Source organism: Perca flavescens, chromosome 11, assembly GCF_004354835.1.
Source record: "Perca flavescens isolate YP-PL-M2 chromosome 11, PFLA_1.0, whole genome shotgun sequence".
NCBI classification, from domain to species: domain Eukaryota; kingdom Metazoa; phylum Chordata; class Actinopteri; order Perciformes; family Percidae; genus Perca; species Perca flavescens.
In genome coordinates this window covers 21,623,391-21,642,518 of record NC_041341.1, presented here as the reverse complement: position 1 = coordinate 21,642,518, position 19,128 = coordinate 21,623,391, and the positions used below count along the sequence as shown (strand labels likewise).

The 19,128-nt window shown below is 39.3% G+C and overlaps 1 protein-coding gene across 2 annotated transcripts in view; it reads right to left on the bottom strand.

Moving 5' to 3' along the window:
- Positions 1-118: 118 nt before the first annotated feature.
- Positions 119-19,128, bottom strand: part of kcnh7 (potassium voltage-gated channel subfamily H member 7) — a 36,636-nt gene continuing 17,626 nt past the window's right edge. For both annotated transcript variants that reach the window (XM_028592151.1, XM_028592152.1), the window contains exons 6-15: positions 17,354-17,779; positions 13,586-13,985; positions 12,994-13,194; positions 11,349-11,603; positions 8,321-8,526; positions 8,033-8,120; positions 7,723-7,884; positions 5,625-5,778; positions 3,312-3,492; positions 119-2,636 (exon numbers count right to left, since the gene is read on the bottom strand). In XM_028592151.1, coding sequence (XP_028447952.1) covers positions 2,328-2,636; positions 3,312-3,492; positions 5,625-5,778; positions 7,723-7,884; positions 8,033-8,120; positions 8,321-8,526; positions 11,349-11,603; positions 12,994-13,194; positions 13,586-13,985; positions 17,354-17,779 — 2,382 coding nt within the window. In that variant the 3' untranslated portion in view covers positions 119-2,327. The remainder of the gene's footprint in view (positions 2,637-3,311; positions 3,493-5,624; positions 5,779-7,722; positions 7,885-8,032; positions 8,121-8,320; positions 8,527-11,348; positions 11,604-12,993; positions 13,195-13,585; positions 13,986-17,353; positions 17,780-19,128) is intronic.

Below are 19,128 nucleotides of genomic sequence, written 5' to 3'. Positions count from 1 at the left end.
CCAATACGAACTAAGAAACTCGTGAACAATTATGTATTGAGTAATGACAGTATTTTCATTGTAAATACACCTATATGACAAAACTAAAAGTGTTTTCATTTATTGCTCCCACATCTTCAAAACAAACATATGTACTTACTGTTCTGCTGAAGAGTTTTTCATATAATTTACATTTAATGTATTTACTTTCTAACAATTGTCTAATAACATTTTAACTTTATTGTACATTGCCAATAAAAACAGTACAGGGAAACGATATGCTTTGTCAATGTCATGGTTAGTTATACATGAAGATGATGCTGACTTAGCATTGAGATTGGTTGTATAGGCACAAGACCCTCTCTGAGGCCTGCTTATGCGCTACTAACGTTCAATGTGTCCCCCTCTCTCCCAACACACCCTCTAAATACATCCTAAAAAGAGAAAAATATGCTGACATCATTTTATATTGAAATGTGCTACTTTGGGCTCATAAGCAGTGCAAAACAGTAAAATATATAAATATAAAACACATGCACTGCCATGTAGAAATATCTACACCATACTTGTTTGTCAGAGGCCTATAGCTCTGGGATAACAGCAGAATATTCGTAAATCTGCATGTTATAATATCTGCCCAGACAAGCATGTATGGTGTGTTCTGTTGGCTTAACGTCGTACAGTAGGTGCACGTCAGCGACTGCAGTAATAATGCACATCGTTTAAAAAAGAAAACTACAGTATACTTGATACTGTACTGTATATTGCAGTGCAATTTTCCATAAACCCTGAGTCACACTTCAAAGAAGATGGGCATACTACTAAGGATAAGAAAACTGTTCTCACACCTTTGTAATAATGCTGTTTTACATTAGTAGCTGCAGAAAATAGTTTGTATAGTCTGTTCATATGCAGGGCCTCTGAGTGGCAGAGTTTGTATTTGCACAGGGTTTAGACTCTTAATAGGCTCTAACAGGACTTACCATGTTTATCCCAGCAGTAGAACTTCACCATATGTGACCTATGGCCTTGTCAGTGCCTCAGAGTCAGTTGCCATGCAAATGTTTCAGCAACTGGAGGAACAATGTCTGTGTCATTATATTCCTGTAGTGAAAACGTTACCTCCTCATGCTTTGGGTACTAATACAGTACATGCATGATGGCAATGAGGACACAAAGTCATGCAGGGCCCTAGCTTTGGCTTTCATTCTTGCTTCTAAGTCTCAGGTTGCAAACTGCCTAGACAACCTGTTGACAGAGATGGGTCTCCTCCAGCCAGTACATACGATCTTTAGTCCTGATCCTAGTCTTCAACGGACCAGGGAGGACTTTGAGTGGTTTTTGAGTGTCTGTCTTTGCCATAAGTCCCTGCTTTTGGTCTCTCCCTGGATCTTGCCAAGCATGCTCATCACCTAAAGGTACCTTACCTGGGGATGTTGAGGAGCAGTGGGCTTGAGTCATGCTATTCATGCACTTGCTGTTTTTTTGGGCCGTCCTCCATCTGCTGCACAGGTGAGCTATAGCGGCTACGGCCTGGGTGATGGGTGTTGCTAGACATTGCGACCCGTCTAGTGTGAGGTAGGTCAGTCAGCTCCTCTTGCTTAGCAAGTAATGATGGAGGGAGGGAGACATCTCTCTGATGGTCAAGGTTGTTAGGTCTGTTTCCTGGGGTCCACGAATAAAGTTGTGAATGTAGTTGGACTGGTGCACTGGTGCTTGAAACCCGTTTGCAAACACTAGGGGAGGTGTTCATTATGGCTGACTCTAGCCTTGTGGCCCACTCAGCCCAGCATGACCAATTGTTTTTTGGGACATGACATGTTGTGGCACAAGGAGTGGTACAGAGTCCATTAGAGCCCATTAGAGTACAAAGCCTGGGTGAAACAGAAAGTTGATTAGGTGTTGTAGTTTTAGTTATATAACAAACAGGTGGAGCCCTTTAACCAGCATCCCTGAAGCTGTAGACTTAGTATATGGGGAAGTGCTGTATAGGGCCACTTTCTGTGTGGTTGACTAGGTTCATTCTGATTGGTTGGGCATCTACATGTACATTTTGAGTGTGTGTGGGATGATGCTTAAAGGGTCCATCAGAGGGCTACTGTGTTGATAAAATTAATGTCACAATATGTAACCATTGTTATTACACTGATAACTGCAGAAAACAGTTTGACACACTGTTAACTGCAGCAAACAGTTTTTTATCCACATGCACAATGAAAAAAAACACATCTTACTGCTACTATCAAGCCATAGCAAATGGACAACACAGATGTCTGTGCCAGCATGCTGCTAAAATGATGCTACTTAAAGTACAACCCAGATATATGAACACTGTGCTGCTGGAAGGTTTATGGCCTTGGAAACTCTTGGTCTGAGACAGGTCTATGGAGTCCAGTGGTGTTCAGGTTGGAGTCAGAAGGGGCTTGGGAGGAAGAGGAGGTGGAAGAAGTTTCAGTTGGAAGAAGGATCAGTGCAGACTGTTGATGCCCTGGGATCTGTTGCTGTTGTTGCTGCTGTTGTTGTTGCTGTTGTGGCTCTGTATGTCTTTGTACAAGCAATGATGTAAGGCTGCCCTCAATGGGCGCATTCAGGTTGGCCAAGCTCGACAGAGAGTCTTTGGATTCCTGAATGGCCTTCTCCAGTTGGAGGCTGGGGCCCTAAGAAGAAGAGTGGCAGAATATGCAACTTAGTTGCCGGCTTAGGAGTTAATGGACCTGTATTTACTCTAAAACGGAATGCAATTTTATCATGCAACATGTGGTCTTCATTCAATATTTTGTTTCAACTTGGTTTCAATTCTTAGTTAAAAAAGGCTTAGAATTGGAGGTGAATTTTCAAATATGAAGTCATAAATTCTAGAAAAAAGCAATTATTGTGATATTTAAAAAAGTACTGTATGTGAAGTGAAGTTTTACTGTACAGAAAAGTGAAGTTAAGGCAAAACATCTCCACATACAGTAAACCTTTTTTAGCCTGTTTAGACTCTCATATGGGCGAGGCTAATGTCATCCAGACAATTTAGATGGTGTCAGACAGTGGCTCAGATTGGTTCCTGTGATTGTCCAGACTTTCTGGCAAACACTGTGGTAGACAAACTAATCGATCAAAACAGGTAGGAGCAAAGCAATATAAAACATGTCAGTTTATAGAAACAGCCTCATTGCCTCCTTAAACACCACTCATGACTTGGTGAGAATGTGACTAGTGATTGTAAATGCCAGCTGATACACAACTTCTGTGCTTTGCCAGAAAAAAAGCAATGTTTCATGAACATATGTGCAAAAATAACTGTGTGGGATGAAAACTGTCTCTACCTCCTAAAACCTCCTTACTTGAGTTCCTGTATGGCTGAAAAAATCTCTTGCAGTCAGAGCAACTGGTTGGACCTTCACAGCAGGTCTGTGATAGTCTGGACTGGCAGTCACAGTGCTGTAGGCTGGAGGTCCCAGTGTCGGTTGTCTTTGCAGCAGCTGCAGGATGGTCTGAATATCTGTCATCAGCTGAGACTCCAGCCTCAAAAAGAACAGAAAAAATAGAGTAAGAAAGATATAATCAGAGACAAGACAAGATGAATGCATAATTCTGACAAGTCTGATCATGTAATGCCTGAAAGCACAGCCAGTTGTACTTCACTTAGCACTAGATGGAGCTTGTGCTCCTCAGTGGAAATACATTCTGCCAAGGTAGTAGACGAAATACGCTGCTCATACTAGGAGTGATGAGCTTTCTCTGGGAGGTGTGAATTCAGCGTTTACTGTGGAAATGACTGTATCACACTCATTTTGATGAATCTAATTATGAGCAGATTTCATCCAAGCTCTATTTTTAGGGCCTCAGGCAAAAGTGGGTAATGCTGAATAACCTTTTAATTACTTGTTTTCCATCTAATATACATATACATTGTGTTATGTCCCTGGTTTACTGTGCTGCTCTACTGTACAAGGCAGCATTGTTTACTAGGTCATGACTGATGAGGGATTAAGTAAAAGCAGACATTCATTACAGGTGCAGCAAACTGAATTTTTCTTGGCTATTTATATGGATTTTTTGAATAGAATGCTACACCAGCATTTATTTCCCTGTCATATCCCTTCAGACTAGTCAAAGCCACAAAAACACAAAATGAGAGAGAATTGCTGCTCATCCTGCAGCCAGCTAGCATTAGGGAAAAAAACATGGTCAGGTAGAGTGCAGCGGATAAAATGTCTTATTTGTGCTAAATAAAATCAGCCAGCCCAGTATTCCCGGCACCCTGATGCCGTCTCTCGATCTCTGTGATAATCTAAGCTAAAAATACCACCTGCTGTTCATTTGTGTGTCTATTTCAGATGGCTTGCTGGCTGCAGGTATGTGGTTAAACTATTGGCCAATGTGGTTCTCCACTTCAGAAAATAATGAGACTAAAATGCAATGTACGGTATTAGCTCTGGAGAGCTTACTTGCATATCTATCGTTTAAATTACAGTTAGTTTAGCTAGAGAGTTGCTATTGTTCCAAGATGTTTCAGACACACTTTGTTCTCAATCATCAGTTTTACATTCCGTGTAGCTACTACATACTCTGCAAAATGTTGTACTAATCCATTCTCAACGTTTAATATGATCCGGTTCTGCAGCGGTACATCCGGCTTCCAATAGATCCAGCCGCCCACTCGGAGTCCGACAACAGCTCCTGCCAGCTACTTGCCTTCCTCCACCTACTCATGAACATTGGCAATTGAACTAAATGTTGCCAGTGATTGCAGAGGAAGTGTGGCTTACTTTTACCAGTGTGGGAGGTGACAACTTAAAAAAATATAGCACTCCATAATCATTAGGCACTAACTGAAAATCTAGGATAGGATAAGTAATAAGAATAATCACAAATTTAATTGTGTTATTTCTTCAGAATATGACCAAAACTATTAACAAATGCCACACCCTCACATCTAAAATGTACATTTTCTTTTTAATTCCTACTTTTCTTTTGGTAACTTTGAGACCTCAGTACAGAAAAATACTTTGCACATCTACAACGTGAGACAGGTGCGTAGGAGGTGGACAAGTAGGTCAAGAGTTGCAAAGAAAAAGTCTCGCACACTGTCTTACTTGCAAATAATAGAAAGTTTTAATATTAGGCAACGTTTCGGTACTGGACCGAAACGTTGCCTATTATTAAAACTTTATATTATTTGCAAGTCAATGTTTGAGCAACATACAACGTAGAGACTCAGACAGTGTATACAACTTTCCAACATTCAAACCAATACAGTAAAGGGGCATTACTCCGAGTGTTATAGAGTCAATGGTGCCTCCTTGCTCTTTCTGTTGTAGTAAATGAAGTTAATAAGACATACACAATAATGCAAAAATACTGTAAATGCTACACTCAAAATCTCATGTATGCAGTATCCAGTGTGACTGAGAGAGTGATTGAGTTATCAGACTCAAATAATAAAGTTATGATCAAGAAAAAAAGTTAAACACTTTCTGTGCTGGTGACACAAAGAAACCATTGAGACTTAGAACAGTATAAAGAAGAAAAAATAATTCTGTATATTATACTCTGGTTTATAAACTGGTAATGTTCAAATTCTGGTGTAATTCATAGTTTATGATTGTTAAATGAGTATCCACCATCTATATGCTGACTCTGAAAATGTGTACCTGTTTAAGTGCTCTTGAAGCTGACCTAAGCGGTGTTCCACCTCTCCATACGTGATCTCGCTGGCAGAATTATCGTCTCTCAGGTACTGCAACTGTGCTGACTCATCCAGGTAGTCCGTAGGCTTCTTACAGGCCCATTTATCACAGCACAGATCTGGAGAGCCAAACCAACACACATGCTTTACATCGTCACATGTGGGTCAGGACAACGTCATCACTAAATAAAAAAACTAAAAAACTAAAATAGAATGTAATTAATCTCTACAGGAGACCTGTGTGTAGGTTCCTTGTTGTAATCTATCAAGCCCTTGTACTGGGAGAATTAATGCAATGTTTTCCAGTAGCAAACTAACCCTGTTGTTATCTCTGCTGGGCACCTGGTAGTATTCAGCTTGCTGTCCACTGATATGTGTTGAGCCTCTTTTGTGATTTTAAACACAGAATACTGTGATTACCCTATCTGGTGCAGCAGTCTGTGCAGTTGGCTTTGCACTATCATGATGAGCTGTATAGATATGGTGACCCTTGTTGGATGTTGTGTGTGCCTTTACCATGGATTGCACTTTGCCCTTATGTGGCCTTATACTGTACTGTGTATCCTTCCAGCAGGCAAAAATCCTTATGTGCTCAAGTGAGATCTGGTGTTTTGCCTTTGACTATTGAAACAGGACGATATGTTAATGTAGAAGAGGAAAAACTGATCTGTCCTATGTGTTGTTTAAATGATGTAGAAAATGAGTTCCATTTTGTTTTCTATTGTCCTTTTTATTATGAGCAGCGTGATTTTTTGTTTTGTAGGATAAAAGCAGAGATTGATTTGGTAAATATGGATGATGCTCAAAGACTGAGATGGCTGTTCACATATGAAACATATAGATTGGCTAATTATTTAGATAAAGCCTGGGAGAAGAGGAAAAAAGCTCTTTATCGAGTGTAGATGAGAACTAGTTGTTTGTGTGTGGTATGTGTGTACGTGTATATACATATGTGTATGTGTATGTGTATATGTGTGTATGTCTATATATTTGTATTCATGTATTTGTCCGAAAGATTTGTATATGCAACAGGAAGATGTTTGTTAAATAAGTAAATGTGTGGTGTCTTGTAATCCCATGTGGGATGGGCCAAAATATTTGGCATTACACAAAAATAAAATATAACTAACTAAGTAGAGATTAACAGCTTCAGTCTGTCACTCAGTTCTTTGTTCTCTTCATATCAACAAATGTCTGTCTCTAACTAATTGGCTTGCCAGTCTTGTCAGTGGGATGTGCTTTGCTCATACAAAATTCTGTGATTTCGATATCAGGTTATAGTCAGTTAGCGTATTTTAGATCTCTGAGCCAGACTCCTCCGAGAAAAGACTATTTTTTCAAGCACACTGGTTTAATAAGAGACACTATTCGTTATTGCAAATGTATGTCTTTAAAGCTTGGCCTCCTTTTATAGATGTGACTATTGGACACCTGAAGTTACCACAACAAAGACCTCAGAAATTGCGAAAGTTAAATCACATCTTTCTTACATGTATAGTATGCCTGCGTCATAGTCCGGTCCTGTCTATTGTATAAAAATAGGGCATTGGATTGGCGGTTGCTGATATGTACAAAACATGAACAGCAGTAAAATATGATGTCATGCATTGCAATAACCATGCAATAAAACTGCCTTTGTGAAGCTTGAAATGTTTGGCTTTCATTGTGTACAATAATTGGATGATGATTAGATTAAGCTATTGCTGTGATTCAATTTAACCATTGCATTGTTCCCATTTTCCCCTAATTTGGAAAATCCTGTCTCATAGTGTTAGAAATTGCTATGCAATCTTTTCGTGTACTATAAGCCTTTAAACTCATGGGTCTATTAGTCAAACCAGCTTTGGAAGCCTGGAAATATCTCAGTCACCTCCACACATTTGCTGCAACCATCAAATAGGAGTTGCTATTGCAACAACAACAAGGACACAACAAGGACACAATCCCGCACTGCCCGCCCATTGTCGCCAATTATGTGTTTGCCCTGCACCACCCCAGAACCCCTAGCAACACTTCTTAATAAATTCTCAAGATTATGTTCACATAATACAAAAACATATTACCTTCAAAAGATGGTCTTCTCTTTTTGTTGTCTTTGACAATAAGATTGGAGTCCAGGACTGGGGCACTGGGGGGAGAAGGACCCAGGAATTCTGAACTTATCTTCAGGCACGAGTTAGACTCCCTCCCCCTCCCCAAGGGTTTAACAACTTCCTTGTTTCCCCCTGTAGAAGGGCAATCAACAGGAGTCAGTGGAATAACAATGTACTGTATTCCTTATGGAATAGATGCTCCCAGGGAGCTCCACTCAGTAATCAATAACCACAACCACAAGAGGCTGTACTGGACCTGTGCAGATTAATTTTCACTTACCTTTAGATACATCTGGTGTAAAAGAGATCCTTCTTTTAATGCTCTTACTGGCCTCGCCGCCTGAATCCCCACCTTGGGAGCCTGATGGCTGCAACAATGGGAGCATTAATATCTATTAATTAATACAAGTAGTGGTCAAAATTGATACATTTTGAGTTGTTAAAAGACTAATAAATCTGGCAATATAAATATAGCTTTAAGTATAACTGTGAATATCCATAGTCATGACAATGTGAATAGCATTTACTGAGCATGTAGCTCCCATAACACCAGTGCTGTATCATCTACCTTTGAAGACTCATCTCTGAGGTTGAAGGTAAGCTCCAGGTTGTTGAAGAAGTAGTCAGCAAACTCGGGGTACATGTCTATCACCTCCAGCAGATCTTCCCTCTGAATGGTGCTCAGGTCACAGTAACTCAGAGCTCGCACATCAGCGTTGGACTTCCCGGGCTTGGCAAATAGATGGATCATTTCTCCAAATATGTCATTTATTCCTGGTATCAACACACAGAGACAATTAATCTTCTCGAAAGGCTCACTGGTATGGGGGAAAACATGTCAGTGTTACCTGCATTGACTTCTACAAGGAGCCATGCGTGTTATAGAGAATAATTTGTGTCTTGTTTTCTATAGGGACTTGTCTCGCTATTCCTCAGGCTCTCACTAAAAGGGCACAGACATGTTTGTTTTTGTGGATAATAAAAATCAAACAGCCTTTCCTCTCTGTGTAGATGGTCTCCCAAGGTCTGTGCATCAGTTGTCTTCCTATCTTTGATCCAGTATTTATGCTGAGGATTAACTGATAACTCAAAGCAGCTTTCATGTGGAGGGAAAACGGAGGGTTTGATTGTGATTGACACACTTGCGTACTTCAAAGGGAAAAATAATGGCTATCGCATAATGAAGCCAATTCTTAAGCATATTTCTAGGAAGTCATGACAGCTACCATCAAAGTTTTCTATGCTGAAGTAAGGGTCCACTTAGCAAAGGACTGCAGGTTTAGTTTAAAGGCCTTGATGAAAAATCCCTTTGTTGGTCCCGGGGGTTCACCAAATGCCAACACTGTAAGCGGGGGTTCAGAAGAAAGATATGATATGTTGGCTGCCAGTGTGCCTTTCACAGCATGCAGCGGACACCTTAATCTCTGCTGAATCTCTCCCCAACATGCAGTTCTGAGCACAAGGATTTAGTTCATCATTAGCCTGGATTGCAATGTAAAACACTATTTCCTCACCTTGTCAGTCTCGGTATCATTACAAGAGGAAACATTTCTTTATAGCTATCAGCTGACCACTACCTTGTTAGAGGCTGGGACAGTTTGGTTTTCACAAACAACTTAGAGCAAAATGGGTACAGTGTGTTTGTTAATAATGGGTTTTTGTGTGATTCAGCAGTTTTTGCTAAGCTTAAAGGTACCATGGCATGAAAATTTCACTTTATGAGGTTTTTTAACATTAATATGAGTTCCCCTAGCCTGCCTATGGTCCCCCAGTGGCTATAAATGGCGATAGGTGTAAACCAATCTGGAATCTTCCCTTTATGACGTCATAAGGGGAAAGGTTGCCTCCCCTTTCTCTGCTTTGCCCGCCCAGAGAATTTGGCCCACCCATGAGAAAGAAAGAGACATCATGGCTTGCAAACGAGCGAAGCATGGCAGTTGGTCAAGGCCACACCCCCACCCTCCACCTTGCCCCGCCTCTCTCCTCATCAATAGCATTTAAACCTACAGACACAAAAATGGCACATCCTAAGGAAAGCTCATTGTGGGACTGTCTCTAGTGGCTGTAATTCTGCACCAAGGCTGAATTTTGGGAAAGAGACTTCAGATACTGAGGCCTATATAAAAGCATCCAAAAAGTAGCATGTCATAGGACCTTTAAACCCTATTTTGTCGAGTGCAGCTTTGGAGAGCATTCATCTCATGAATAATGCCACGTTTACTAGACGTGGCCTGTAGCACCTGCTTGTTAGAGAGAGAAGATAAATACTCATTATTCTAAGAGTAATGAGTATTCAGTATCAGTAGGCTATATATCTGAAGCAAAACAGTATTTCACATTTATAGCTGACAATTGTTTTAGTCAGTTTAGTCTTTTACTGCCATTTTATATAATCCCTATTTTGCAACTTTAAGTCATTTCCCTGTGCTGTCAAAACGAGTGGCAGCTATTACCCCATGTTCTTTGAAACTGCCAAACAACCTTTCATGGAGCCACTTAATAGAAATGCCACAGAGACTCAAACCTGTCACATGAACAGCCTTATTGCCTGGAGGACAGAAATAGGGGACAGCAGGCACACCTTGCCATTCTTGTCAAAATGTGTGAACACAGTGTGGTTAAGCTGCTGCAATAACCTTACAATTATCCACGTTTAAAGGACTCACAATTATAACAGTTAATTCTTCGATGTACACACAAGTCCGGCTGAGCCTTCTCGTAAATATTACTCTGTTAAAATAGTGTGTGTCCAGTGGGAAACTGCACTGTCTATCCTTTCCTGAGCTCATGACAGCAGCATCTCCACATATTTGAAAATATCAAGCATCCTGGGCAGAGTAGGAGGTAAGCTCAATCAATAATTACAACAAATATTTCAATCAATCAGAACAAACTATATAATTAATACCCTTCACAAAAAGCCAAAGGTGGAAACCCACATGTGCATTAAAGGGACAGTGCATTTTCTAGCAATTTTTTGAAATCCTGAAACGCATACCTTGCATTATTTAATGCAACATGTGAACACAGACATTTTAAATCCCCAATCTGTTCAATACAATTATATGAATATATTCACACGTGGGTATTAGTGTGACATTTTTGTAAGTAGAGCTCTTTGACTATAAAGAAAAAGCTAAATCTTAGCATATTAATAGCACTGACATTAGATTTACGTATGCAAACTGAGGTCAGAATAATAGGACTTTGAACCACCATTTCCTTTTTCAAAAGCTGCAGAATAGTTTTTTTTGTATTTGTCTCAACAGGTTTGATGCTGACATTCAACACACTGTCAGCTGGCAGATCTTCAATACAACAGGGAGGTGACTTTTACAGTTATTCACACCTCTCGGTGATATGTGGACATTTTGAGAACAACAGAGACTGCCACTACTTTCATGATACTGATGATGGGCACTGACAAAAGGTCAAACAAAAAACAATCTATCTAGGCTCAAAGGAGATAAATAAATCCCCCTATAACATTTTCAGCTTTCATAGGACATCCATAACAATCTCTTATTAATTTAGTAGCCACTACCCAGTGTTGCTCATTATCATACTTCACATAATCAACAAGTGATTGTATTTACCCAGGATGGCTACCACAATGTCATCTTTAAGGACCTCAATAGAGCCGCGGGACAGAAAGTAGAGAGCGGTAAGCACATCACCACTGTGGACCAGAGTGTCTCCGGGAGGGGCATGAGTGGTTTTGAAGTGCATGGCTAAGGCCCTCAGGCAGCCTTTGGAGGCTCCTTGGAACGCTTTGCAGTTTTGAAGAAGACTCTTGTTGAGGTGAAGGCAGATATCTGCCTGCAGGCACTCAGGAAAACCTTTTAACACCTGTGATGCAGAGAAAATCCATGAGAAAAATTCACAGAATATTGAGTTTGATATACTCAAAGAGATCGTTTCTGCGAGCCGGTGGAAAGCTGTGAGCAGCAAATGTGTTAAGATGAATATACTCAGAGAAGTTGTACTTAAGCTTGACAATAGCACAAAGATGAGGACAGAGTCATAGACCTATTATTGTATTCAGGTACATCACATCTTTAGTGTATCAGAAGAAAAAAGTCAAATGTAATATGACACTATGGTGTATTTTAATCAAGACGCATTCATATAAATGATATCAAGATGTAACAATTCCTGATTTTGTGGATTTTTTTTTTATAGCAAATGTAAAAATAACTGCCACCTGGATTTATATAACCGCCCCCTGAGCAACACACACAATGCCTTCTCAGTTTTGGCTTTGTCTCTTTCTTTTTGTATAATATCGGAGTGGGGAGAACGTGTATTGTGTGATTAACAAAGAGGCCACCAATTATTTACCCGAAATCCACTCATTTGTAGGAGCCATGGATTAAATCCAGACTTTTGATGTATGCATCCACTTTAAAGAAAAGAACTGGCTGTATGCATTTTTATTTGCTTGTTAAAGTAAAAAACAGACTTCCCTGACCAGTAACCATGTTTAATAATCACAACGTTTATGCTTTATCCCACACCTTTAAAGGGTGTATAACATATTTGATGGATGAAGAGCTAATATATGGGAATGTAAAGCTTTAATTAGTAAGTACGCACTTAATCTTGGGTTATTGCCTTAAATACCTAAACTTTTATTTCTTGAATTGATAGGAAATTGAGTTTCTATCAAAATCCATCAAATTACCTGGGAATAAAAACAAATGTTCTACTTGAACATAAAAGTAATAAATAAGGAAAACATTAACACATTTCTGGTGAGGAGTAAGTTTGTTGACTGCAAAAGGATGTTACTGATTAAAGTATTGCAAATACTTAATGGAATTAAAACAAGACAAGATGCCATTTTCAGCACGTTACTACACATTACACTCACATATTTTGCTCTAAAATAAGAGGTATTTGCTTTGAGATATGAAACTATGCTGTAATACTTAGATTAATTCACACAAATCATGCATAAGTGATGGAAATGTCTAATATTGACACTATCAAGATAACAGGGTTGCTATTTTAAACAGTGCTATTAAAATGACAAGAAATAAAAACATGTACCTCCTGCTCTTACCAATGTAGAGATGTTGATCCAGATGAAAAGCAGACAAGAGAAAGAAAGCTCCTTTTAGAATCTTACATATATAGCATTTCTATTATTATGCAATTACATTCATTTATGACAGTTCACGCTATGGGTATAATATCTAGTTACAGTAACAGGTAGATGTGGTGATCCTTTTTTATTTACCGTGTTCATATCAATGCCGTTGGTGTAGGCCCAGGAGTGTTGGAAGTACTCTTCTAGCCTCTGCCTCAGTGGGTTGGGAATCTGGTGAAAGCGTATGAACTCCTTGACCCGTAACATTTGAGCATGATATCGGGCTGTACTTGAGTACAACCTCTGGATGATGGCAGAGACGTTTCCAAAAATACTGGCATACATGAGGGCTGAAATACAAACAATGATGAAGAGGTGAGTTGCACGCTGTTAACTTGATTGAAGGTGAACGACTGCTGACTTGAACACAGACAATCCGTCTAGTTAAGTCAAATCAAGTCAATTTTTATTTATTCAGCTCAATTTCACAAATCACTAATTTGACTTCACAATCTGTACAGCATACAACACCCTATATCCTTAAACTCTGAAAAATTGGAAGAAACCTCAGGATGAGCAAGAGAGGAGGGATCCCTCTCCCAGGACAAGAAGACAGGCAATAGATAGTCTAGGATCTGATCAAAATAAGTGTATGCCTTAATCCACTTTAGGTGCTGCACTAGAAACTAACAGAATTAAGTTTTGCTAAAATAAAAATAAAAAAGACCAAAAGATACTCACAGCCAATCAACATGACACAGATGGAAAAGATCTTCTCTGAGTTGGTGTTTGGGGAAACATTTCCAAAGCCCACACTGGTCAGACTGCTGAAGGTGAAGTAAAGTGCTGTCACATACTTGTCCTTGATAGAGGGACCAGAGTTTGGGTCGCTGTAGTTGTATCTCTTTCCTATAGACACGCCCAGATTGTCCAGCCAGCCAATCTTGTGCTCCAAGTAGGGCTTCTCCACATTGCCAATGGCATACCATATACAGGCTAGCCAGTGGGCAATGAGGGCAAAGATGCACATGAGCAGCATGAGGACTGCAGCACCATACTCAGAGTAGCGGTCCAGCTTCCTGGCTACACGCACCAATCGCAGGAGCCTAGCTGTCTTCAACAGGCCAATCAGAGTGGTGGTCTAAACAAAATGTACAGTAGGGTATTTTATTAGTAATAGTAGTTTGAGTAGTAGAATACTTTTGCAGTATTATAATACAATAGCATGTATCTTATTTCAGTATAGGACATTTAATTTATCATGCAATTCTCTCATCAAGAAACAATCTTATTTGTTGCACATCTTCCACAGCCGTGTACACTGAGGTGTTCTCTTTGTTAACAACAAATCTAAAGCGGTGACAAATCCAGAGTTACTTCACAAACTCCACAAAGACTCCATTGTGGCAACTCCCTACAGCTCTTTGGTCAAAGGCAAATGAACACAGACGTGAAGACACCTGCAGCCCACAAATAAATCCTCATTTATTCAACACCGAACAGGCAGTAACTCTCATTCAGTGGCTTCCTGGGAATTTGTTGCTGCTTTCGTTTTATCAAGAAAGATTTTAGCAACACTAACCATCATTCCCAATGGCAAGGTGATTTATTTACCTGACAATTACTGAATGACCTTTAAATGAAGTTAATGTCTGACCACTCTCCTTCCTAACCACTCAGTTGATATCGCATAATATTTTATTTTCTTAAGACAAATGAACAACAAAATCTATCTAACATTTTCCTCTTTCTGTTCTGTTATGAAGTTAAAGTTGTTTAATCAGCAGTTCCACTATTTTTGAATCCAGACATTATTAAGAATTGGCATTTAATATTGTGTAATATTGTATTTAAAGTGGGAGAGTTGTTTAGGCCTTCAAAATGTTTATCTGTGTTTTTTGCCCCCAACGATGCCTTCCAATATCATATTCAGCTGTCTTTAAATTATCTTTCAAAAATGTGCCAGCAACCATTTTTGTTCTGCTTTATTGATCTGTTGGATACAATTGTGCAATAAGCAGGAATTTGATGATTTGCACCTCTTTTTCAGTATAACATATGGGATATCGGACTATACTGCAAACTTTCTCTTTTGAAAAGAGATTCATCATGTTTTTTATTGCCATGTGTAAGCCAGGTTTTGGGACAACCTCCCCTGTCTTAGGTTAAGCATTTGGATTTGACATTAGAGGTTTGGGTCCAATCTTGTACTTGTAATCCCATTGACATATTTTTTATTTATTTTTTTATTTTTTTTTGGGGCTTTCTGCCTTTAATTTTTGACAGGACAGCTAGGTAAGAAAGGGGAGAGACAGAGGGAAGACATGCATGAAATCATCACTGGTCGGATTTGAACCCTGGACCTCTGCGTCGAGGCATAAACCTCTCAGTACATGTGTGCCTGCTCTACCACCGAACCAACCACATCCCACATTTTTATCATTCAACTATGACCACAAACTTTCCCAAGTGGTTTGAATGGCCAGAATTGGCAGCATTACTGTCCGACCCCAAAACAATTATGTTATACACAGTACAGTTATGTATGGATCTAATTTACATAATGTACTGTAAAGTTGCTATAGCTCAGCAAGTAGTAGTCAGCTTTAGTGGCAATTTTAAGTAAACTGACTACCTTAACAACTTGCTATTGCTTTGACTTCGGCACAACTTTTATGAGCTTAATGGGTTTGAAAAATACTACATTATGTAAAATCGAGAATTGACCAGTATTTGCTAATGTTACGTGTTTGACATTTAAGGGCATTTACTCTATTTTCTCTGGTGGTTGTTTTATAATGCAAAGGTCTTAGGTTTGAGTCCACTGTTTGACTTAAGCCTTTCTGTGTAGGATTTGCATATTGGAAACTCTAAGATGCCCGTCAGTGTGTTGGTATGTTAGGCCTAAATTTAAATTGAAAGGCCCTCACTGCGATAAATTTGTGGTATATGAACACATAATTGCAGAGTTAACTGATCATAATATAGGCCAGTTTCACTGCTGGGTTAACAAAAATATCACTCTATCAATTTAACAACATCAGAAAAAACTAATTAAAAAGCCTAAACATGAAATATTACAAACAAAATATTCAATTTGGCCTTTAAAATCCCTTATGGGTCAAACCAACAGGCACACTACATGTACACTCTACAATTGAATGAAAGTTCAATTAAGTACCTGAACAAGCAATTACGTAACACAGCTGCACAGCACTACAACCCCCCTTCCTTCTCTCTCTCTCTCTCTCTCCATGTTCCTCTCTAACGGGAACACCATTTAGGAGGTTCAAGTTGGGACAAAGCACTCAACTTATTTTTCACCGTATTCACAGTGAAACAGCTTAAAATAAATCTTTTGTTTTTCTGTTTCTACTAGTTATTATTATTAACAAAACACTGCATGGTGCCAATTTTGGATAATGCCTTGCACAGTACATTTAATCTTCTGGCAAGACTAAGTTGTTTTGAAAGCAACAAGACACTGATTGAAATCTTTTTCAAATATTTTCTCTGCTCCGATCATAAGGTTTACTTAAGCTCTTGTAGGTTAAAACCGTCTCATTAAGCTGCGAAATTAAATGAGCCTTGTGAAAACCATCTGCCACTGTTACAGTTGCTTTTATTTTCTGAATGAGAATGCAGTTAAGCGGGACTTCACGTGTCTGAACATTAGAAACTCCAAGCCGGTAAGCTATACATTTAAACAATGTGTTGGCATGTTATCCCAGTATATGACCTGAATGTTTTACCCTTCAGTTGTTTTTTAAAATGAAAATCAAGTTATTAGTGTAAAAGTCATGGTTTGCTATATGATATATCATGTAATTAATATATATTATAAAATAATATATTATTTATGGTCAAAATATAACATGTTTTACTTGCAACTTATTGTACAAATTTGCCAGGACTGTTTTGTGATTTACAAACATCAATTTTCTTTTTGGTTTGTTGTCATTCACTGAACTGACTCAGCAGCAACGCCGGAACAGATGATTATGGTGTATAATCAGGAGCTTTTCTGGTGTAATGGAGTGCCTACAAAGCACGATAAAGCAATGAAGTGGATCCAGAACCTGAGGGTAGATATCCTACCAAATAACAAGCCAGCAGGCCTGGCAGCCAGCCTACCAATGGCCATCTCACATCTGCATGTAAGCTGTGCACACAGCCCCGTTGGCCTGCTCCTCACATAAATGCATCATTGATTGCCATTTGGTAAGCCATTAATCCGTGTAAATGGATTCTAGAATCAGGACCATTCAAAAAAAAAAAGAGGAAAAAAGAGAGAAAAAAAAAGTATGAAAAAACATGCAATTTAAAGTAATCCTTTTTAGAGCCGAGACAGAAAGATTCAGGCTTTAAGTAGGGGCCCAGGGGCACAAGTCTGGACTTAGTAAATGGATAACAGTACAAGCATGGCCACTGCATGGTTGATGTGCAGCAAAGCTCTCTGGGAGCAAAAAAAAAACAGGTAAAAAAATAGATGCATTAAAGAGAACATACCTCATCTGATCCTGAGCCAAAGATAAGAAGGTCAAAGGGGATTGCTGCCACCATGTCTATAAGGAACCAGCCTTTAAAGTAATGGATTGCAATCTTAGCTGGATCGCTGACCACCTCCTCGTTCAGGTTTACGTAAGTGGTCCTGAAGTTTATGAGGATGTCGATGATGAACATGATGTCCACCATTAAATCCACTACATTAAGAGGGCTGCAGGAGTATCCGCATTCACGCCTCTTCTGCTCCTCTGTGTCATTGAGAAGAAAAGCAGCAGAGTAGGGAGTGAGGATTGCAGTGTAGATGACCAGCAGCAGGATCAGCCAGTCCCACACAGCTTTGAAGGGGCTGTAGTGGAGAATGGTGAACTTGTCAATGCGCGCTGTCTGGAGTTTGTACTCTGGTAGCACATCAGCTCCGAGTGACAGGACCTGGAAGAGTAAGTAAGTAAGGCAAACCACCTGATTACACCTCCACTTTGATTTTAAGTCAGAAAATGTCAGTTAATTTCAACGTGGATCAACATCTTAGTTGAATAGGATCCCTGAAAACCTAATTTTATGTCACCTGTCTAAATTGATATTGATAGTGTTTCTCTTTTTTAATTATCCATCTGACAATTTGATCAAAGACACCTTTCAGGTATTTCATTCTTATGATAATTATTGCTGAAGCTCAGCAGGTAATTGAGCCAACTCACAGACTTCCAAGGACTGATTTGACAGCAACTATGACACACAAACGTAAGTGCTCTGCAGTCAAACAGAATTAGGTAAAGGCAGCCACTCTAGTATGACAGGTAGATTGCTTATGTCCTGACACCGTGAATAATGTGACTGCCACTGACTTGTTCCACATCAGTAGTCTTGGTACAAACTGTAACTACTTTACTGTAAAGTTGATAAAGTGGAAAAAAACTGCACATAAATTTGTGCTGATATTTTTATATATCTATTTTGGTAAACAAATATTTGTTTTAATTTCCTCATGAGAATGAACTCTGACTTGCTGATAAATTATGCAGTGTGCTTAAGAAGGCCAAGCCCTCCCCTGTTTTTGGCTTAATAAGCAGTGACAGACAATGCCCTTTTATGGTAGAAAATAGTGCAGAAGGGAGGATGAGGGTGGCGGGTCTCTCTATTCATTAAAGCACACATTCCCTTATCTTCAACACATGAATTATAGATTTCCCCATGCTAGCAGTAAGGAAGTAGATGCAATGTTCACATCTCAGCAGTGTCTCCGAACTCAGCAGGTAGGGAGAGCGTTTAATCCTGCTGATGGTTCGTCTTCATTTATGAATGAGTAAGCTGTTGAAAGATGTTTCAATATAAGGTTTCTGGGCCTGTCTTGTGATTGGCCATTGCTAAGGAAGTATAAGCAGTATTGCTTTTCTGTTGTAGTGTGACCTACACACTTTTCATTGCTATTAATAGAAAATAATAGGTCAGAATGAACAAAGTTTAGGTACTGTATAGGCCTTGAATTCATTTTTTTAATTTTGATTAATGAATGCCTATGTTTCATCTGATTACATTCAATGCAGTGGATGCCTGCCTGCACTCTTAGCTGTCCTTGGGAAGCTTGCATCAGCTGTGCTATTGGTCTTGTCAACGAGGAATTGTGCCACAAGATAGCTGCTGTTTCAGCCATATGACAGGAACTTTTTCTTAATATTATCCCAACTTTCTCTGCAATTAGGAATGCCCAATTACTCTTCCTTTTTGTCTTAATGTCTCTGCTCCACTGTTGACCTGGGTAGGCAGTAGACAGTCATTTG